Consider the following 21,442-nt stretch of genomic DNA (forward strand, 5'->3'; position numbering starts at 1 on the left):
CATCCATGCCTTTCCGGAAAGCAACCGTGCCTGTCCGGATTGATGCTGCTTGCGTTCTTCAGGATACCGAGGAACCATGACCCTCACCTCAGCATCTAGATTGTATTATTGTAGACTTCATCACTTGACAAGATGTATACATACAGAGAATAAAATACAACATGTACAGTAGTTATTTTAATTCCTCTTTTGCAAGAAGGAGGGGAAAACAGATCCAGCTCTGACAGTAGATCTACTATAATAATACTCCTATTATACTTCATATGTACAGGTATTATCCCCGAAAGCAGCCATTCTACATGTTCTTTGTATCTCCGAGATCGGATACCCTATTTGTCATGCTGTCACTAGCTGAGCTTTCTTGTTCCCATACCGCATCAAGACGCTTTGGACATCTTTGTCTGCATTTATTTATGAACTCTTGTTGCCATCTTGCCTACGATTGCGAGTGGCAGGGACGAGGAAAAGTGCAGTTAACGGCCACCCGTTCCATTCCTCCGGGATTCCAGTACAGGCTTTATTTTCCCACGCATCCAGTAACTTAGCAGCAGTTTCAGGAAGCTGCTGCTTTCATACAACAGATCTCCTATACACACTTGCCATCCAAACCGCAGTCCTTCCCTTTGTATCTGCGCTGCGCATCCTGTATGTGGCTGCGTGTCTGTCATGGCTTCTTCTCCAGGCAGAGCTATGTTCTTCCTCGGGCTATCCCTGGTGCTACTAGGAGACCTTCGCTGCAGTTCTTCACACTGTTCGTTTCGGCTTATTCGCTCGTATCTGGCTTATAATCCACGGCTTGAACAATATTTTTCTCTCACACCAAACCAGTCAGCAGTACTTTCAGTCATGGCTTATAAGCCAATTCCAGCAGTTCTCAGGTTTGTTTCGGTACAATCAGTACTCTACCAACTCCAATGCACACCACTGCTTTGTTGGATTATCTCCACTGTAGTTAACTCTTCTGCACTTCATGAGCTGCCACTTCTTTCTTGAGGTTTTCCAGTGGTTGTAACACTTCCCAAATGGATGCCAACTTCAGGTGTATGTGGTTTACATGGGCAAAGGGCCGCAGGGAAACAGTGATGGCCAGCATGACATCTTGAGGCTTCACCACCAGATGCTGGCTGCTGTTCACGATGGAAGGTCCATAACAAATTCGTTTTCATTCCTTGGCTGTCGATCCCCCTCTAGCTTCCAGTGCTGTATCATGTATCTTGAGTGGATGCTTCCTCTCCACAGCTCAGAGAAGGCGCAGGCATCACACGTCTACAGTTACAGCAGCGTTTTCCAAGGATTCGCGGCCAAACTGAACAAAAGGCAAGCCATGAAATTAGCCGGTAATTTCACAACACATGGTTTCTACTTTGAGTATGTTATTATATGTACGTAGTGTTAGATTGATCTATAATCCTAAACTAGGCCTAACAGTTCAGTTGGGCCTTTCATCCGCGCCCTGATCGGGGGCACCCAATCCACTATGGCTGGAGGACCCCTGCCTCACTGCGCAATAAATAGAGATGGGGGCCGACGGCTCTACGCACGAGGTTTGCCTGAGCCGAGCTCCCCACCGACAAACCCTAAACCCGATCTAGTGAGGGGCGTATTCAGTGACGGAAGCACCTCCACTGCACAACGCCGCCATCGGTCTTCACCGCCGGTCGCCACTGCTCATCACCGACATCGTCTTCACCGACCGTCGCTGCCCTAGCGCAGACACCGACGCAACGCCCATAGCAGACGTCTCTGGATTGAAGGCCTATGATGGTCGGTAACCAAGCACTACTCCTCCCTCTAATCTCTGTCTATTTCATGTACTAGGACATGCAATTCATTTACAAGAAGTACCCGACTAGATCTATGACCTTGTGATTAGAATGGTTTTAACAATGGTATCAGAGCCAAGTTTTTCTAAGGTTTTAGATCTAGAATGGGTGAACAATAAAACACAGAGTAGATCCGTTCGGATCTGAGAAAAGAAGAGGGTCACCGAACCCTAATCCTAATCGGGTGAAGAACAGAGAAAATAAAGGGTCTCGGATCTCAAAGCCGAAACCTAACCTGCGAATCAATCACGAGGAAGAAGAACAGTGAAACCCTAACCCTAACCAAACCCTAATCTCGATCCTAACCCCATCCCCAACCCTAAATCGGATAGATCCAAGAAAAGAAGAAAGAAAAATCAAAGGAAAAGAAAAGGGGAAGGGGAAGAGACCTACCTCACCGCCGCCTCGTCGGCGCACGGGCGGGTGCTCGGGCAAAGGGCGCCGCGGCCAGGTTGCTCGACGGCGACGCACTCACCCGCTAGGGAGCGCGCGCGTCGGTGAGAGGGCCGGCGACGACGCCATCATCGTCTCCGTACCATCGCGGGACCGAGACAGAGGAGGAGGAGAAGAGATCAGGGTCAGATATAGGGTTTTGGAGGGGATCAGGGCACCGCCGCCTAGATCGCTCGACGGCAACGTGCTCACCCATTCGGGAGCGCGCACACTGGCGAGGGGGGCGGCGACGGCGCCATGGCTGCCGCTCATCGCTTGCGTTTCGCTCGGCTGCTTGCTGCTGCTGCGCTGAGGAGAGAACGGAGCGTGGCGAAGGGAGAGAAGAGAACCGAATGGTCTAGGGTTTTAGTGTCAGTCGCGGCCAGGGGGGTTTTGATCCTGCGACATCGACACTTGGCCGTTGGATCAAAACGGACGGCGTCGGTTGATCGAGTCGACTTGCGGCCCAGGCGGACGAGCGCGCCGCGTGGCTTTGCCAGCCTAGGCCCAGGTTGCGGCCTGGGTGCGGGCAGCGCGCGCGCAGAGAAGTGGGCCGAGCTGGTTTTCCTTGCTGGGTCAATGAACAGTGCTGAAATTGAGTCTTTTTTTACTTTTTTATTTTCCAGTAAAAGTTTTTTTTTCTAGAAAATGGATAAATGGCTCAAAGAAAATAGAAAATAGTTTTTCTCCTATGGGTAAAATTCATTAAATTGAATTAATTTTTCGCTGCGTATTCAAAGTTGTTATTTTCATTATTAAATTCGAACCAACGGGAGAATTTAATTTTTAAAAATGGATATGTTTTTTAGTTTATTATAATATTATTATTATTTTGACCAATGTTGATTAATGGCAATATTATGATGTTATGTCATGCATTAATTCTATTTCTGCCCAACGGTGATGTAGAATTAGTGTAGAGGACAATTGTATGTTTTAATTTTGACCAATATTGGAACTAAGGCATGCAATTTGTTATTATTATGTTTATGTTCTCACTTCATATGAATTATGTTTTCAGGCGGATACACCTTGATGGGTTGTATCAAAGAGATCTCCACTCTCAAAGGTGATACCTACACGGAGTGGAAGAAAAAGATTGACCTGGCCTTCATCTTAGCTGAGGCAGACTAGGTAGTCTTCTCACCGTGTCCCACTAAGCCTGTGGCACCGATGAGGGAGACAAACGAGGCTGATGTCGCTTGGGCAACTAAAGAGAGGGATTTTGCATCCCAAAAGATGTCCTATGACCTTGAGCATAGGAAGTGGATCACTGCCAACAAGAAATATATGGCTGTGATAAAGAACATGATTGAGCCTACAATTGTTGGCTTAATCCCAGAGTGTGACACCGTCATCGAGTACCTTGATAGAATAAAGAGTCAGTTCACTGGCTCTTCAAAGACATATGCTACCCAGCTAATAAAGCAGCTGGTGACAGAGAGGTACTTTAGAAATAGTGGCATAAGAGCGCATACCAATGATGAGCAATTTGGCATCCAAGCTAAAATCAATGGATCTAGCTCTAAGGAAGAGTTCCTTATCCATCTGATTTTTGCTTCTTTGCCTAAGGAGTTTGACACTTTTGTTGTCAACTACAACATACAGCCCGAGAAGTGGGACTTAGAGAGGCTCATGGCTATGTGTGTGCAAAAGGAGGAGAGAATGAAAGCTGCCAATGGTGGCACTATCAATTATGTGAAAGATAATAAGAAAAAGAATAATAATTATCGGTGCAGAAAGTGACCAACTAGTAAATATTTGTAGTTTTGCGGTACGTTGTGATCGGAGGTGGCCTAGCACTCAATGACACAAGATTTATACTGGTTCGGGCAACGTGCCCTACGTCCAGTCGAGGTCGGTCGGTGACTTTATTCCTGAGCCTAGGTGCTAGAAGTCTGTAGTGGGGTTACAAATGAGAGAGAGAAAGATGGGGTGTACAAGAGGTCAGGTTGGCTCCGACTGGAAGGGTTGCAGTCGGAATTTGGTGGTCCTGCGGTTGTGAGGTGTTGATATCGATCTAAGAAACTCTGGCCTCCCTTGAATCGGTGGGAGCGCATCCCCTTTTATAGATGAAGGGGATGGCTTTACAGGTGAGAGGGAGAGGGTACAGATGTCTTCGAGCCTTGTTGCCCACGTCACTGTTGATGTCGCTGTAGAATGTCAGATGCGCACGGAAGGTCGTGCTATATTCTTCAGGAAGGATGGACGCCGGTACCTACAAATACTATTTGATGCCTAGTGGCATGTGAGGAGTCGCGCTATGTTCACCTGGTACGGCAAATCCTGGTGCCCATACCGCTATCGATGTCCAGAGACACGCGGGGGGCTTACCATATGGGAGTTTTAGTGGCCCCTACAAAAACTGTGGGGGGGAGATGTCGGCGCCTACTATACTGTTTGTGCTAGGGTGGCTGTAGAGTACTGTTTTGTGCAGGGTATGGTCCCTGGTATAGTGGTTTTGACTTGTGAGCCTTGCCTTGCCTTTCTTCGCACATCCTCTGGTTCCTTCCGAACGGGGTGCCCTCGGTCGGATGGCTCCAGTCGGCTCTGAGTGCGCCGGTCGAAGAAGAACGGTGAGCAGGGTTCCTACAAGCTCCTAGTTGGAGGGACGCGGGGTCAGAGTTGGAAGTAGGGCTCCTACGAGCTCTCGATCGGAGGGACGCGGGGTCGGAGTCAGAAGTAGGGCTCAGGGCAGGCCTTCCGACCGGAGAGGCCATCCGAAGATGGCTGAAGCCTAAATTGAGTGCTCCAGTCGGAAAGGTGGGCTGAAGTAGCCGAGGAGCGGGCGTTGCTCTTCTTGGGCCTGGCCTTCCGATCGGTTGCTGGACCATTCCTTTGCCCTGTTGTTTTTAGACTCTTGGACCAAGTCTTGGCGCAGAAGCCAGTCCCCAAGGGACCCCGGGTTTATGAACCCGACAGGAGCCCCTGAGCCCCCGGGTGATTTGGCTAGAATCGTCCGGGGGATTTTTGTTTTGTCGATGGGTGCGCGCGAGCACACCCGCAGGTGTAGCCCCCGAGCCCCCGGGTGGTTCGGGCAGAACCGTCTGGGTGGTGTTGTCTCAGCAGGCGGGCGTGTTTTTAGTTTTGAGATGTGATTTTGTCAACCAAGGTGACGTTGTGTAGTCAAGGCGTTTTTAGGCGCGAAGATAGGATTGAAACATAACTTACTGATCCTGGTGTTGGTGCGTGCCGTGGTTTTGAAATGGTTAGTTCTGGAGATGGACGAGACGGAGCCCGTGGGTCCTGATGTTGGTGCGGCCTGGGCAGCTGAGGTAGTTAGTTCAGTTAGTTTTTACACGAGTTCGGAGTTGCGGTCCCTGGCCAGGGTTTCTTGGAGTGCAGTCGGTAGTGAAGCCGTTATGCGAGTTCGGAGTCACGGTCCCAGGCCGCAGCCGAATGTCGTAGATCCTGTCGATGCGAGTTTGGGGTTACGGTCCTAGAGTTTTGTCGGAAGTGAAGTTGTTATGTGAGTTCGGAGTCACGGTCCCAAGCCGTAGCCGGATGTCATAGATCCCGTCGACGCGAGTTTGGGGTCGCGGTCCCAGGGTTTTTGTCGGAAGTGAAGCTATTACGCGAGTTCGGAGTCACGGTCCCAAGCCATAGCCAGATGTCATAGATCCTGTCAACGCGAGTTTGGAGTCACGGTCCCAAGAGCCGTAGCCGGATGTTGCCGATCCTGTCGACGTGAGTTCGGAGTCACGGTCCCATGGTTTTTGGCATTTGAGCCCCCGAGCCTTATCGGGCCTTCGTGGGGGTCGATGTGAGTTGTTTTGCGCTACCCCATCTGGTTCCTCACAACCAGAGGGGCTGAGTTTCGTCGCCTGTCCTGATCGCTCAGGCTCAAAGACTAGCTCGGTGAGCTCGCTAATGGGTGTGATCGAGCGAAATCTGGGTCCATCGTTTATGACGGGGTCGACATAGCCCTCTTGTGGCATTCCACTACTCATTTACCTGCAACCTGGTAGATGTCTGGGTCATTCCAGAGACTGACCCGGGTGGCCTAATGGCCTCCCCTCGATGGAGATTCTGTGGGCTTGGCGAGAGGTTTAGTATCAAACGAGAAGGTTGAGATGACCCGGTTTGCCAGACCGGGCGAAGGCCGCACGGTGCTCATCTATGGTTTTCTCCCTTGGCTCTGTTGTTTGCTCATGTCGAATGAGGCAAACGCCGCTTCATGGCGCAACACGGAGCGTTCTGGTGCATTTCGCTGCACGTGCGATGCTTAGTTCTCGAGCCCCCAGGCGGTTCATGCTCTAACCGTTCGAGGGGTTCAGGCGTAAGAGATAAATGCGCGTATGGATGTATGAATGATTTGTAAAGAAATAGAGGAGGTAGTGTTTACCTTGACGACTGGAGTGACGGGGCTCGGAGAGCCTCAGTCGAAAAAGTTCGACTGGGACCTTAACGACCTGAGTGACGGGGTTCGGAGAGCTTCAGTCGGAAATGTCCGACCAGGATCCATGCTCGTCATCCACGATGGAGTCGGCGTGGCCTACATGGGGTGCCCCTTTGCTTCCTTACCTATCATCCGGTGTCTACCCTTACCTGTCATTCGGGTTCTTTTAGGTCTGGCCTAGGGAAGTGGGGAGCCACCCGCGTGCGGTGGTGCTTCGGTTCCTATGCCCGTCTTGTGGTAGTGGTTGATCGTGCGGTAGTGGTGGGCCATGGCCAAGCCATGTCCCTTCTGATCAGGAGCCGTTCCGTCAGGCAGAGCACGTCTCATCGGTCAGGGCACGTCTTATCTGCATTAAATGAAAGAAAGAAAATCTCGCCCCGTCGTTCCGGCTTCCCTGATCGGCGCGTCCCTCCATAACCGTTGCTCCCTTTTCCTTAAGTAGGAGAGGGGAGAGGGTTTTTGTTTCATTCTTTTGCCTGTTCTTCATCTACCGCTGCCTTCTCTCTTCCTCTTTGCCGTGAGCGTTCCTAAGAGCCGCGGAGGTTTCTAGGAAAGAAGGGGAGAGAGCGAGGGAGAAGAGAGGAACTCACCGACCTTTTTCTGATCCGGAGCAAAATGTTGGACTGGCGGACGTCCAACGTGAGGAATTCGGTGCTGGAGGCTTTCGTCATGAAGGGGTTTCTACCGCCGTAGGAGGTGGCACACTGGAGGGTCCCTAGAGGGGAGGAGTTCCCGCAACCTCATCCCAATGAGGTGGTTTCTTTCCTTACCTTCCACGAGTGTGGATTAGGATACCCCGTGCACTGGTTCCTGCGCGGGCTCCTCAACGAGTGGGGTCTAGAACTACAACACCTCAATCCAACGGGGGTGTTGCACATTGCTGGTTTTGTGACCGTCTGTGAGGCTTTCCTCGAGATGGAGCCGCAAGCGGATCTCTTCCAGCTCTTCTTCTTTGGGAGAGCTATGGTGGACTGGAGTTTGGCCGAGATCGCACCGGTTGGAGGCTTCGCCCTGCAGAGGAAGCCGTGTGCGGGAGGCTCGTATCCCGCATATTCCCCATGTGACTCCAACCGGGGATGGCATGGGGAGTGGTTCTACATTAGGAATCCGGCGGGGGCGCCGTTTCTAGCGTTTACCGGTGGGAGGCTGGTGAAACAAAAGAGTTGGTCGTGGGGCTGCACCCACACGGAGAGGCATAAGGTGGAGGCCATCGAGGAGGAGCTCTAAAAGCTCATAAGGGGTGGCCTCAATGGATTGCGGGTGTTCCACACCCTTTACCGCCGCCGGGTTGCGCCGTTGGTGGAGAGGACGCACCCGATGTGGACGTACGGCGGCCGATCGGACCCAGACCACGCGTCGCCGGAGGAGCTACCGGATGACGAGATCTGGAGTCGCGTCGGCCGAGTGCTGCAGTTGAGGCCCGGAGAGACAGTGGTGGGAAAACCCATACCGTTCAATGCCTCGATCGTGCCCACGCTGGTACGCTCCCTTATTTTGTTCGTGCTTTTTCTCTAGTCCCTTTCTTTTTTGATTTCGGTTCATTCATTCCGTAGGGGCTTGGGAGGTACAAGTCCCGGCCACACCTTCCCAAGGGACCAGCGGGCCAGGCCCGGCAGGCCGCCTAGAAGGAGGCGACAGACACCCAGAAGAAGAAGAAAACCAAGGAGGTTCAACGGAAAAAAGAGAAGAAGAAGGAGGTCGCCCGGCGCATGAGGTCCGGGGAACGTGGGAGCGACGTCAAGTCGGAACTCGCGTCGGATGATCCTACGGATTTGGACGACATGGTCTTCTCCGACGAGGAGGAGCAGGAGGTCGCGCGGCGTGCGGAGGTTCCTACGTCGAGGAAGCGTGCGGCGAGCGCGGACGCCGTTGGCGAGCGAGCGGTGAAGCAGACGTGGTCACCGCGCCTCTCGGCGGTGTCGCCGGTCCCGTTGTCGCCTGTGGCGGACGTGGTTGGGGGAGCCGGGTGGCCCGAGTAGCGGACCGATGCTTGTGCGGCGACGGGGCCGGTGCCAACGCCGGACTTGCGGCCAGAGGAGGCCCCACCTACCGTGGGTGCGGTCGAGCAGTCCGGGCGGTCTAAGGGGCAGACTGGCACCCGATCGACGCGCGACTCATAGTCGGGAGATGCCCCGCCCGCTGCTTTGGTCGGGGAACCCCGAGTCGAAGGTCGTAGCGACCTGTAGGCCGGGCAGGAGCCAGTTGGGACGACTCTGACCTCGCCTGAAGTGAGGGGGCGCGGGTCGCAGTCCAGGAGCGGTTCTCATCCTATGGGCCCATCGTTGTCGGAGCCTGCCTTCAGAGTAGTGCCGCTCGCCACCCGGTATGTTTCCTTTTGTTGCTTCTTCAACTTTTGGTGGTTGAGTCTTTTTGGAGTGTGGCTTACCCGTGATTTTTGTCAGCGGCCGGAGGATGCCGGGGTTGAGCATCGCCCCGACCCCCATGTGGGAGGTTTGGAGGCCCACTCTGCAGCGTGTTGTGGTGAGTTAAGGGGGTAGCAGGGTGGCGGTGGCGAAGCCTTCCCTCGCGGGGGTGGTGCCCCCCGGGGCGGCTGCTGATAATGTGATAGCGGCGGCGACGCTGTTGGCGGCGATCCTGGTGCCGATGGCGGAGGTGGCGTCAAAGGTAACTCTTGCGGCCCCTCCTCCGCCGGTCGCGGTGGAGGAGACTAGGGGGGCGAGCTCCCTACCTCGCTGGGTGGAGGGCTTCATGACCCATCCTTGCCGTCGGAGCCGAAGGCGCCGAAGGGAAGCGTGGCCGGGACGGAGTTGGGACGCCCGGCGGCATCTCATGCGAGTGAGGTGGTGGAGATCCCGTTTGACGACGACGTGAATACCGTGGCGGAACCGCTGGTGTCGCTGTGGGAGCTAGCGGTGGTCCGGTCAAAGGCTGGGCCCTCCGGTAGTTCATTGGAGGGTGACCTAGAGTGGCCCTACCCTGAGGACCCATCGAATGCGTGGTTCGTCCTCTAGGATTCCCGAGAACGTCAGCTCTGGGACATTTTTGGGGGGCAAGGGCATGCCACGGTGTCTGAGCTCACCAAGCTGTCCGCGAAGCTTGAGAACGCCTAGAAGCAGGCTCAGTTTGCTCGGCAGCTAGTTGAGGTCGACCTGCAGCTCACCGCGGAGGTGAGTTTTTGGTACTTCTCCTTGCCCTTTGAACTTTTCATCGGTTGTTTTTAGCATGCCTATTTTCATAGGAAATAAGGAAGGTGCCGTCCAGCAAGTCTTACTTCCTCCAGGTGGAACACGCCTAGATGGCCGAGCTTGAGCGCCGGGTGGAGTCCGCTTGCCACGAGTCCCAGCTCCGGGCGGCCAAGGCGGCCGCGGCGCTGGCGGAGGGACAACGTGCAGCGGAGCGGGCGACTGCCGCCGAGCAAGGGCTCGAGGCGACGAAAGCCCGCTAGGCGGAGACTGAGGTGGAGTTGCGGGCATCCCTGGCGAGCACCGAGACATCACTTCAAGAGGCCTTGGCAGCCCTTGAGCCAAAGCAGGCCGCCCTAGAGTCGGCACAGAAGGCCCTGGAGGCGGAGCAGAGGGCCCGGTCAGAAGCGGATCGGGAGGTGCTCACGCTCCGGGACCAGGTGATGGGGATGGAGGACGCGAGTGCCCGGCTGCTCAAGTAGGTGGCTCGGTAGGCAGAGGATCTCTCCACCCTTGAGGCCTCTCGCATCGGTGCGTACCTTTTCGTTTTCTCATGGTGTTGATTTTTCCCCCAGCCTGTTTCTGAGCTTGTCGCCCTTCTTGCAGAGCTGGGTGAAAAGGTGAAGGCGCTGGAGCGAGACCTGGAGATGACCAAGGCGAACTTTAGACGAAATGTCGAGGAGCTGGCCAAGTCCCATGAAGAGCGACGTGCTCTCGAAGGGGAGCTCAGCCAGATCCACAACGCTGCCCAGCTCGTCATCTCGGAAGTCTTCGGGTCAGCGCCAAGTGCCAGCGCGCCCACGGTTCAGCTGGTGGAGGTCCCGGACATGGTCAAGGACCTTGTCAGGAGCGGGCTGTTTTATGGAGCATCGGGGGTGCTGACCTCGGTGGCGATGTACCACCCGAATCTGGACTTCGTCACTATCTGCAGCGGGTATGCTAAAGACCTGAGCATGGAGGGCATCCAATCAATCGGGGAGAGCTTGCTGCCGCACACACGGTCGGTGTTAGAGCAAGTCTCTACCGAGTGGGTGATGGATGTTCGCCGTCAAGACATGGCCCGAAGCATGCGCGGGGAGGATGTCTCTGAGCCTACAGATAGCACAGAGCCTGGTTTGAGGGGGGGGGGGGACGTCGCCTCGGCCCCGATCGAGCCGAACGTCGTGCTGCCGGGGAGTGAGCAGCATGTGCCTTCATCGATCGCGTCGTCAGCAGATGCCGCCAGGTCGGTTTAATACCTTGATAAATATAAGTAGTTAGTAAATGTAAGAAGTTTAAGTTTGTGGTGAGGGAACCCCTGTGTAAAACGTTCGTGTGTGTTTTAATGACTGCAATCGGTTTTTGTTTTTGTGATAGAGTTGCTCCGTTCGGGGAAGCTTATTCCCTTTCGTTCCTTAGTTCTCCCTTAGCATAATTTTGTTTTAAATTTCTTTCTCTCTCGTACCTGCCCGTTTGTTCTGTAGGCTGCAACTTTGCGAGCCCGGGGTGTGGCCCGCGAGGCTCGGCCGGTCTTAGCCATAGGAAAAGGCAGGGTGCGATCAGTCGGAATGTTCTAAAGCAAAGTTACGTAAGGTAAATCAAAGGAACGGACTGCCCTTTTGTTTTGGGCAGGAAGGAGTTCCTCCATATGAAAGTAAAAGAGTACTTAAAGTAAAAACAAAAATAGAGGGGTAGTAGATCCCCCTAGTGGAGCCCCCGAGCGCCTCGAGTCGAAAAGTGTTCGGGTTGGGGTGCTCTTATAGGAGCGTTCGCTAAGTAAAGGTAAGACTGAAACTTAGGAAAAGAAGAAATGACATAGCTATTCCAAGGTCCTCAGAGAGAGCGTCATCGTTGTCGTCCTTCAGTCGGTAGGCTTCCGGTCGAATCACTTCAGTCGTCAGGATCCTTGCCCGTTGCGCCCCCTTCTTTGGTTGCTGCTTCCTCGCCTTTTTCTTCCTTTGGCCTGCCAACTTACCTCAGCAGGCGCTTGAGGAGCAGGTAGTCCTTGTAGAGATGGTTGACGGGATAGTTGTGGTTGGTGCACGGGCTCTCCATGAGCTCATGAAAGTGGCCCAGAGGGTCTTGCTGGGGCTGAGTGCCCATGTAATCTACCGCGGCGACCAATGCGGAGTTGGCCGGTCGATGGCGATCCTTTCTATTCTTTTTCCCCTCTGCGTGGAGGGGCCCTCGTCTTGGTCCTGGCATTTGGCCTTACCTTTGCCGTGGCCCCCATTGAAGCGCGGTGGGAACGGCGCTTGCTGGGGGTGTTGGACAAAGGCCCGTGGTTCCAAGCTGTCAGGGCTGGGACTCCTGTCGATGCTGCGCGTCTCGGTTTGGTCCGAGCCACGCGTAGATAGGTGGTTGGTGTGGAGCGGTCATCAGGTTAAGACAAGGTGCTGTTGTGGCCTCGTGTGGCGCGCTCAACGGCTGTTGCAGTGACAGGGTGTAGTGCCCCATCTGCTGCGTCCCTGGCTTCTCACGGAGGTGGAGTATGCCGAGTCGGTCGGCAACGAAGTCCAGGCTTCCGAAAAGGAAGGCCTGGGATGGCTCGAAGGCATGTGGAACCCACATCTCGGCGGGCGGGAGTGTGGGAAACTCCAACGAGCCAAAGCGAATCGTATCGCCCAAGCCCGTCACGGCGGGGGTGGTGAAGAAATGGGCCATCCGATGACCAAAAAGTGTTGAACGTACAGTGTTTATCCCACGGATGGCGCCAACTGTCGGTGCAGAAAGTGACCAACTAGTAAATATTTGTAGTTTTGCTGTACGTTGTGATCGGAGGTGGCCTAGCACACAATGGCATAGGATTTATACTGGTTCGGGCAACGTGCCCTACGTCCAGTCGGGGTCGGTCGATGACTTTATTCCTGAGCCTAGGTGCTCGAAGTCTATAGTGGAGTTACAAACGAGAGAGAGAAAGATGAGGTGTACAAGAGGTTCGGTTGGCTCCGACCGGAAGGGTTGCGGTCGGAACTTGGTGGTCCTGCGGTTGTGAGGTGTTGATATCGATCTAAGAAACTCTGGCCTCCCTTGACTCAGTGGGAGCGCATCCCCTTTTATAGATGAAGGGGATGGCTTTACAGGTGAGAGGAAGAGGGTACGGATGTCTTCAAGCCTTGTTGCCCACGTCACTGTTGATGTCGCTGTAGAATGTCAGATGCGCGCGGGAGGTCGTGCTATCTTCTTCAGGAAGGATGGACGTCGGTACCTGCAAATACTATTTGATGCCTAGTGGCATGTGAGGAGTCGCACTATATTCACCTGGTACGGCAAATCCTGGTGCCCATACCGCTATCGATGTCCAGAGACACGCGGGGGGCTTACCGTATGGGAGTTTTAGCGGCCCCTTCAAAAACTATGGGGGGAGATGTTGGCGCCTACTATACTATTTGTGCCAGGGTGGCTGTAGAGTACTATTTCATGCAGGGTATGGTCCCTGGTACAGTGGTTTTGACTTGTGAGCCTTGCCTTGCCTTTCTCCGCACGTCTTCCGATTCCTTTCGAACGGGGTGCCCTCGGTTAGATGGCTCCAGTCGGCTCTGAGTGCGCTGGTCGGAGAAGAGCGGTGAGCAGGGTTTCTACGAGCTCCTAGTCGGAGGGACATGGGGTCAGGGTCGGAAGTAGGGCTCCTACGAGCTCCTGATCGGAGGGACGCGGGGTTCGAGTCGAAAGTAGGGCTCGGGGCAGGCCTTCCGACAAGAGAGGCCGTCCGGAGGCGGCTAAAACCTAAATTGAGTGCTCCGGTCGGAAAGGTAGGCCGAAGTAGCCGAGGAGCGGGCATTGCTCTTCTTGGGCCTGGCCTTCCGATCGGTTGCTAGACCGTTCCTTTGCCCTGTTGTTTTTAGACTCTTGGACCGAGCCTTGGCGCAGAAGCCGGTCCCCGAGGGACCCCGGGTTTATGAACCCGACAATAATGCTAACTCCTCAAAGCCAAAGGGAAAGGGTCCCATGCTACATCAGCCTCATCAGAACAAGTCCACAGTAGAGAAAGACCAGTGTCTCTATTGCAAGAAGACAGGACATTATAAGAAAGTCTGTTCCGATTACTTAAAGATGATCATAGCAAAGAAAGGTGAGAACATTATTACGTTCATAAATGGATCTCTGTATGTACAATATTCGAAATCTACTTGGTGGATTGACTCAGGTGCAACTGTTCATGTTGCTAATTCCTTACAGGGAATTTGTTCGACGAGGACTACGCAAATAAGAGAAAGACACGTTAAAGTTGCAAATGGAGTCCGAGCAGATGTCGAAGCCATTGGCGATCTTTCTCTAGAGCTTGCTGATGGCTTCACACTTTTACTTAGAGATGTACTTTATGTTCCCTCTTTATAGAGAAACTTGATTAGTGTTTCATGCTTGGACAATGATGGATATGATTGCCATTTTGAAAATGACAAATGTATGATAACATTTAATAATGCATGTGTTGGTCTTGCTATCTTACAAAATGAGCTTTATTTGTTATCACTACGTGATGATGTGAATGTTGTATGCGATGATGGGAACGTTGCGTGCGACAATGAGAAAGTATCCTCGTCTACGGATGTAAATAGAAAACAAAAGAGAGCTCACGATGCGTTGTTGAAATTATGGCACTGTCGTTTAGGCCATATTTTGAGGGGGAAAATAGAAAGCCTAGTTAAGAATGATATTCTTCCTCCATTAGAGTTCTCAGATTTAGAACAATGCAGAGAATGCATAAAAGAAAAGTATATAAAGAAAATTAAGAAAGATGCCAAACGAAGCGCAGAAATTTTACAGATTATTCACATAAATATCTGTGGTTCATTTCCTGTAAAGAGTGTGGATGGTTATGATTCGTTCATAACATTCATAGATGATTACTCCCATTATGGCTACATTTATCTTATCAAAGAAAGAACAGAAGCATTGGATAAATTTAAGATATTTAAGGCAGAAGTTGAAAACTAACACAATTTAAAGATTAAGATAGTAAGGTCCGACCATGGGGGGAGTACTACGGTCGGCATACCCCATATGGCCAAGTTCCTGGACCTTTTGCAAGGTTCTTACAGGAGAATGGCATAGTAGCTCAATATTCTACACCGGGCAAACCTCAGCAGAATGGAGTAGCTGAAAGACGCAATCGTACGTAGTATGATAAGTTACTCCACCTTACCATTGTGCCTGTGGATGGAGGCATTAAAAACCGTCATTCATATTCTTAATAGAGTACCAAGTAAGTCGATGCTCAAAACACCGTATGAGTTGTGGACAGAAAGAGTACCCTTACTAAACCACCTCTTACGTGTGTGGGGGAGTCCTGCTGAGGCTAAAGTATTTAACCCAAACATTAAGAAGCTAGATCCCAAAATAGTAAGTTATCATTTCATTGGTTATTCAGAAAAGTGAAAAGGTTTTCGTTTCTACTGTCCGGATAGATATACAAAGTTTATGAAAACGAGACAAGCTGTCTTCCTAAAGGATGAAATGATGAGGGGAGCACGGTAGCTCAAGAAATTGACCTTGAAGAGAGGCGGGTGTATGCGCCTACTCCGATGATTCATGAGCCACTTTTCTCACTACCTGCTATCGCTGCACCAACAGTGCAAGATACTGTGGTGCCAGCACCTGTTGTTATTCCGCCTGTGGCAACAATGAATGACGATGAGGAACCTGTTCTTTAGGATCCTATAGAACCTATTGCCACACATGAGGGGGAGCAACAACAGCCTCAAACAGAAGATGTGCCAAATGTGGAGGCCCCTAGGAGGTCTCAAAGAGTTAGAAAATCAGCTATTCCTGCTGACTATGAAGTATATAACACTGAAGAATTTCAAATAGAGGATGATCCCACCTTATTTGAAGAAGCCATGAGAAGTGATCATTTATCAAAGTGGCTTGAGGCCATGGAAGATGAAATGAAATCAATAAATGTCAATAAAGTTTGGGACTTAGAAATAATTCCTAAATGAGCCAAAACAGTAGATTGTAAATGGGTCTACAAAACAAAACTTGACTCTCAAGGGAATATACAGAGATATAAAGCGCGACTTGTGGTAAAAGGCTTTACGCAAAGAGAAGGGATTGATTACAACGAGACATTTTCTCTAGTCTCATGTAAAGATTCCTTCAGAATCATAATGGCATTAGTGGCACATTACGATTTAGAATTACATCAGATGGATGTAAAGACGGTATTTCTCAATGGGGACTTAGAGGAAAATATTTACATGGCACAACCAAAAGGTTTTGTCATGGAAGGAAAAGAACGAATGAGATGCCGCCTAAAGAAGTCCATTTATGGATTAAAATAAGCTTCAAGACAGTGGTACTTGAAGTTTGATCAGATAATAAGGAATTTTTGGTTTAAAGAGAATGTTGAGGACAATTGTGTCTATGCAAAGTTTAAGAATGGAAAGTTTATCTTCCTTGTCCTGTATGTGGACGATATCTTACTAGCTAGTAGTGATGTCAGTCTACTACTGGAGACAAAGAAGTTTTTGTCCTCAAAATTTGATATGAAAGATCTTGGTGAAGCCTCATTTGTTCTTGGGATCGAGATTCACCAAGATAGAAGTAAAGGGGTATTAGGACTGTCACAAAATGCATATATAGAAAGGATCTTAAAGAAATTTAGTATGCACAAATGTAGTCCCTCACCTGCTCCTATAGTCAAGGACGACATATATGGGGATTTTCAAGGCCCCAGGACCAATATGAGATCGATCAAATGAAAGCGGTTCTATATGCTTCAGCTGTCGGAAGCTTGCAATATGCTCAAGTATGTACGCGTCATGACTTGGCATTTGTTACCGGATTACTTGGCAAATTCCAGAGCAATCCTGGAACAGAACACTGAAAATTAGTAAATAAAGTCTTGCGTTATTTGCAAGGAACGAAAAGCCTCATGATGACGTATAGAAGGTCTGATTCACTCCATATAGTGAGATATTCAGATTCTGATTATGCGGGAGATGATAGAAAATCCATGTCTGGATATGTATTCACTCTCGCAGGGGGAGCTATTTCATGGAAAAGCTCAAAGCAAACCGTCACTACATCGTCCACAATGTATGCCAAGTTTGTAGCGTGTTATGAGGCAACGGGGCAGGTGAACTGGCTAAAGAAGTTCATACCCGGTTTGAAGGTGGTTGACGACATCTATAGACCACTTAAGTTATACTGCGATAATAATCCGGCAGTATAGTATGCTCACAAAAATAAGTCAAGTGCTGCTGCCAAACACATTGACATAAAATATTATGTTGTGAAAGATAAAGTCCGGAATCATGTCATAAGTCTTGAGCATATAAGTACCAAAAAGATGCTCGTGGATCCGCTTACAAAAGGCTTACCACCCAACGTGTTCAGAGAACATGTAGCCGGCATGGGTTTAAGGGAAAACCTATAATTCCTGGCTAAAAGAAGGCCCAAAGTTAAGTATCTATTTCAGAACAGAGTGGTGTGTTGTAGCTGTTAAATCTATCGGCAATTTACCATGACGATGAAACATGCTCTATGCGCTAATCTGTAATGGAATGAACAAAAGTAAATGATATGAAATTGAAAGATGGTAGGAGATCAAGGGGGAGATTGTTAGATTGATCTCTAATCCCAAACTGGGCCCAACGGCCCAGTTGGGCCTTTGATCCGCACCCTGATCGGGGGCGCCCAACCCACTATGGCTGGAGGGCTCATGTCACACTGCGCAATAAATAGAGGTGGTGGCCGACGGCTCTACGCACGAGGTTCACCTAAGCCGAGCTCCCCACCGACAAACCCTAAACCCGATCTAGTGAGGGGCGTAGCCAGTGACGGGAAGCATCTCCACTGCACTGGGCCGCCATCGGTCTTCACTGCCGGTCGCCACTGCTCATTACCGACACCGTCTTCACCAACCGTCACTGTCCTAGCGCAGACACCGACGCAACGTCCATGGCAGATGCCTCTGGATCGAAGGCTTACGATGGTTGGTAACCTAGCACTACTCCTCCCTCTAATCTCTGTCTAGTTCATGTCCTAGGACATGCAATTCATTTACAAGAAGTATCCGGCTAGATCTATGACCTTGTGATTAGAATGGTTTTAACACGTAGCACACTGAACAAAAGGCAAGCCATGAAATGAGTCCAGCTGTGACGGCAGTGATGCCAAAAAGCTAACTCTGATGTGCGTTTCTTCAGAGATGCCTGGTGTCGTCTCGGTGTTCCCAAACACAAAAAGGAGATTGTGCACCACCCATTCTTGGGATTTCATGGGCTTGTCCACCAATGCAGAGGGTGAGGTCCCTGGATTGTCCACCAAGAACCAGGAGAACGTCATTGTTGGATTCATTGACACAGGTGAGTAGAATTGCAATAGCATACTCAGTTCAAATTGTACTGACATTTTTCAGTCAGTGTGAATATTTGTTATGTTCTTTCCATCAATAATTCCAGTTGTACTCTAGCTTACAAACTACCAAGACATGTCAGCGTTGCAACGGGCAGTATGCACCTTTCCTTCCACATGATGTTTGTGTTGTCATGTTTAAATTACGCATCAAATGATTGTTTGGCCATAAAGTTAGAAACAAAAAGGATGGCATCAGATTGATATAAACCTGTCCATCAAAATCATGAAATTCTAGTTAACTGTTTACCTTCACAGGAATTTGGCCAGAATCCCCTAGTTTCAGTGATCATGGGATGCCTCTGGTTCCTAAAAGATGGAGAGGGCAATGCCAAAGCAGAGAGGCAAATTCACCATCAAATTTCACCTGTAACAGGTACATGCTTTAAAATTAACGCACAGTATCCAGTATTGATTTTATAAAGTCACCCATTTACCCAAATACAATAGGAAGATAGTAGGAGGTAGATATTACCTCAATGGATACCAAACAGAAGAGAGTGGTTCAAGTAAAAATGCCATCAAGTTCATATCTCCAAGAGATAGCTCAGGGCATGGCAGCCATACTGCCTCAATAGCATCTGGAAGATTTGTCAGAAACATGAACTACGGAGGTTTGGGCACTGGAGGAGGTCGGGGAGGAGCCCCGATGGCAAGGATTGCAGCCTATAAGGCCTGCTGGGATTCTGGTTGTTATGATGTTGACATTCTCTCAGCATTTGATTATGCCATCAGAGATGGCGTCGACATTATATCTGTGTCTCTAGGTCCAGACTATCCTCAAGGTGACTATCTCAGCGATGCCATATCCATTGGGTCATTCCATTCGACAATCAATGGAATACTGGTCGTTTCTTCAGCAGGAAATGCTGGGAGACAGGGCTCAGCAACTAACCATGCGCCATGGATGCTCACAGTAGCTGCAGGAACAACTGATAGATCATTTTCTTCATATATCAGACTGGCAAATGGTACCTTCATAATGGTAATTTTCATTCTTAAAAATGACACCTTCAGTCTTTATTACTTATGCAGTCTTAAGAATACTTTTGAACAATGTGCCTTTCATGAAGGGTGAGAGCTTGAGTACATACCACATGAAAACTTCCATTAGAACTATTTCAGCTTCGGAAGTCAATGCAGGCTATTTCACCCCTTATCAATCCAGGTAAACAAACAACTATCTCAAAAGACAATCATGATTTCAATTATCAACCAACTGAATTTCTTGTGGACTTGTTGTTAGCTTGTGTCTGGATAGCTCTTTAAATAGTACCAAGGCCAAGGGAAAGATTCTTATTTGCCGCCGTAATGAAGGCTCCTCTGAATCACGTTTATCAACGAGTATGATTGTAAAGGAAGCTGGAGCAGTTGGGATGATTCTGATTGATGAGATGGAGGATCATGTTGCTAATCACTTTGCTGTTCCTGGAGTCACTGTTGGGAAAGCCATGGGTGACAAAATTCTTTCTTATGTCAAACGTACAAGGTTGTCTAAACTTACTATAGGAAGTGCATTTTATTGGCATGCCAATCTTTTATCTAAAGTCAATTTTACAGGCACGCCAGTACAATGATCTTGCCAGCAAAGACGATCTTAGGGTTGCGAGACGCCCCACGGGTAGCGGCATTCTCTTCAAGAGGTCCAAGTTCATTGACACCTGAGATTCTGAAGGTAACCAGCACTAAACTGAAGACTAATATAGGTGATAAATTGATTGGCATCCTCCTTAGTTTCTTCTCCATGTGTGCATTTTTGTAGCCGGACGTCGCTGCTCCTGGGCTGAACATCTTGGCGGCATGGTCTCCTGCTAAGAATGATATGCACTTCAACATTCTGTCTGGGGCTTCCATGGCATGTCCACATGTTACAGGAATAGCAGCTCTTGTGAAAAGCGTATATCCATCGTGGTCTCCTTCAGCCATCAAATCAGCAATCATGACAACAGGTAGGTATTAGTGGATAACCTGAAACTCTGAAGATAAACTAGTGTTGCAATCAATCTCATGAATCTTATTTGCAGCAACTGTCCTGGACACTAAAAGGAAAACCATAGCAAGGGACCCTAACGGGAGGACTGCAACGCCGTTTGACTTTGGCTCGGGTTTTATGGATCCCATCAAAGCTCTGAACCCAGGGATCGTCTTTGATGCACAACCTCAAGACTACAAGTCATTCTTATGTGCCACAAGCCGCGATGATCACTCCTTGCATCTAATTACCGGAGACAACAGTAGCTGCACCCACAGAGCCTCCTCTTCTGCCACTGCTCTGAACTACCCATCAATCACCATTCCATATCTGAAGCAGAGCTATTCAGTCATGCGAACTATGACCAATGTGGGTAATCCAAGGAGCACTTACCATGCTGTGGTGTCAGCTCCGCGAGGCATCAGCGTGAGAGTGACACCAGAAGTTATAACTTTCGAGAACTATGGTGCAAAGAGGACGTTCACAGTTAGCTTACATGTGGATGTGCCTCCTCGAGGTTATGTTTTTGGCTCTTTATCTTGGCATGGAAATGGAAGAGGTGCTCGCCTGACGATGCCGTTGGTAGTGAAAGTACAGACTTCTGACAAGGCCTGATTGAAGTTGATCCCCTGGAAAGATGCTTGAAAGAGGTTGCTAGAATGCTAGATTAGGCTACGAATGTAGTGTAAAGTGGTAGAACTGAATAGATGAGAAGCTAACCACGATCAATTTGTTATAATATCATATTGGTATTTGATTTGTAAATGTCTTGGATAGAATGCAACCACAGACCAAGATTCTTTTTCCCCTGATGATTGTTGTAAAATTTTCATTTCGTGACTAAATCCAAATCTTAAGAATGCAGGAGTTGCTGGATTTAACGTTCAGCTAACGAACGCCCCAAGGCTTTACCCACCAGGATTCTGCTCCTTGAAATGATCACGGATCCAAACAGATTCGAACAGATTCCTAGTACTGAAACTTGGTCGCCCCGATGGAGGAAGTGCCCATGAGCTGATTCCCCCGTGTGGCAGTTGAATGGTCGTGAAATTAGGGAGAGAAATGAAGAGATGGCCAGAGCTCGGGTCTCACCTGTGACATGTCTCCTCGCTGCGCCGCAATGGCGCCGTCGTCCCCCTCCTCGACCTCCATGGTTGCCGCATTGGCGTATTGTGTCTGGTTATCAGACTGAAACGACAGCGTGTGCTCTCATTTATCAGGCTGCCGCGAGGCACCGAGAGAGTCCGAGACCGCCCGATGGTGGCGGAGGCGGACGCGGACGCGGGGGAGACGGGTGGCGGAGGTGCCGATGGACGCGGAGGTCGTAACAGGG

The 21,442-nt window shown here is 50.1% G+C and overlaps 1 protein-coding gene across 1 annotated transcript; it reads left to right on the plus strand.

Moving 5' to 3' along the window:
• The first annotated feature begins 287 nt into the window (after window positions 1-287).
• On the plus strand, window positions 288-21,263 carry LOC136529681 (subtilisin-like serine-protease S). The gene is made up of 12 exons (XM_066522757.1): window positions 288-755; window positions 869-878; window positions 1,040-1,143; window positions 1,240-1,337; window positions 17,930-18,088; window positions 18,396-18,513; window positions 18,588-19,122; window positions 19,211-19,305; window positions 19,384-19,626; window positions 19,698-19,812; window positions 19,900-20,086; window positions 20,162-21,263. The coding sequence occupies exons 1-12, from the start codon at window positions 667-669 to the stop codon at window positions 20,722-20,724; spliced, it is 2,316 nt and encodes a 771-aa protein (XP_066378854.1). The 5' UTR covers window positions 288-666; the 3' UTR covers window positions 20,725-21,263.
• Window positions 21,264-21,442: the final 179 nt, after the last annotated feature.

Source organism: Miscanthus floridulus, chromosome 19 (genome assembly GCF_019320115.1).
Source record: "Miscanthus floridulus cultivar M001 chromosome 19, ASM1932011v1, whole genome shotgun sequence".
Taxonomy (NCBI): Eukaryota; Viridiplantae; Streptophyta; class Magnoliopsida; order Poales; family Poaceae; genus Miscanthus; species Miscanthus floridulus.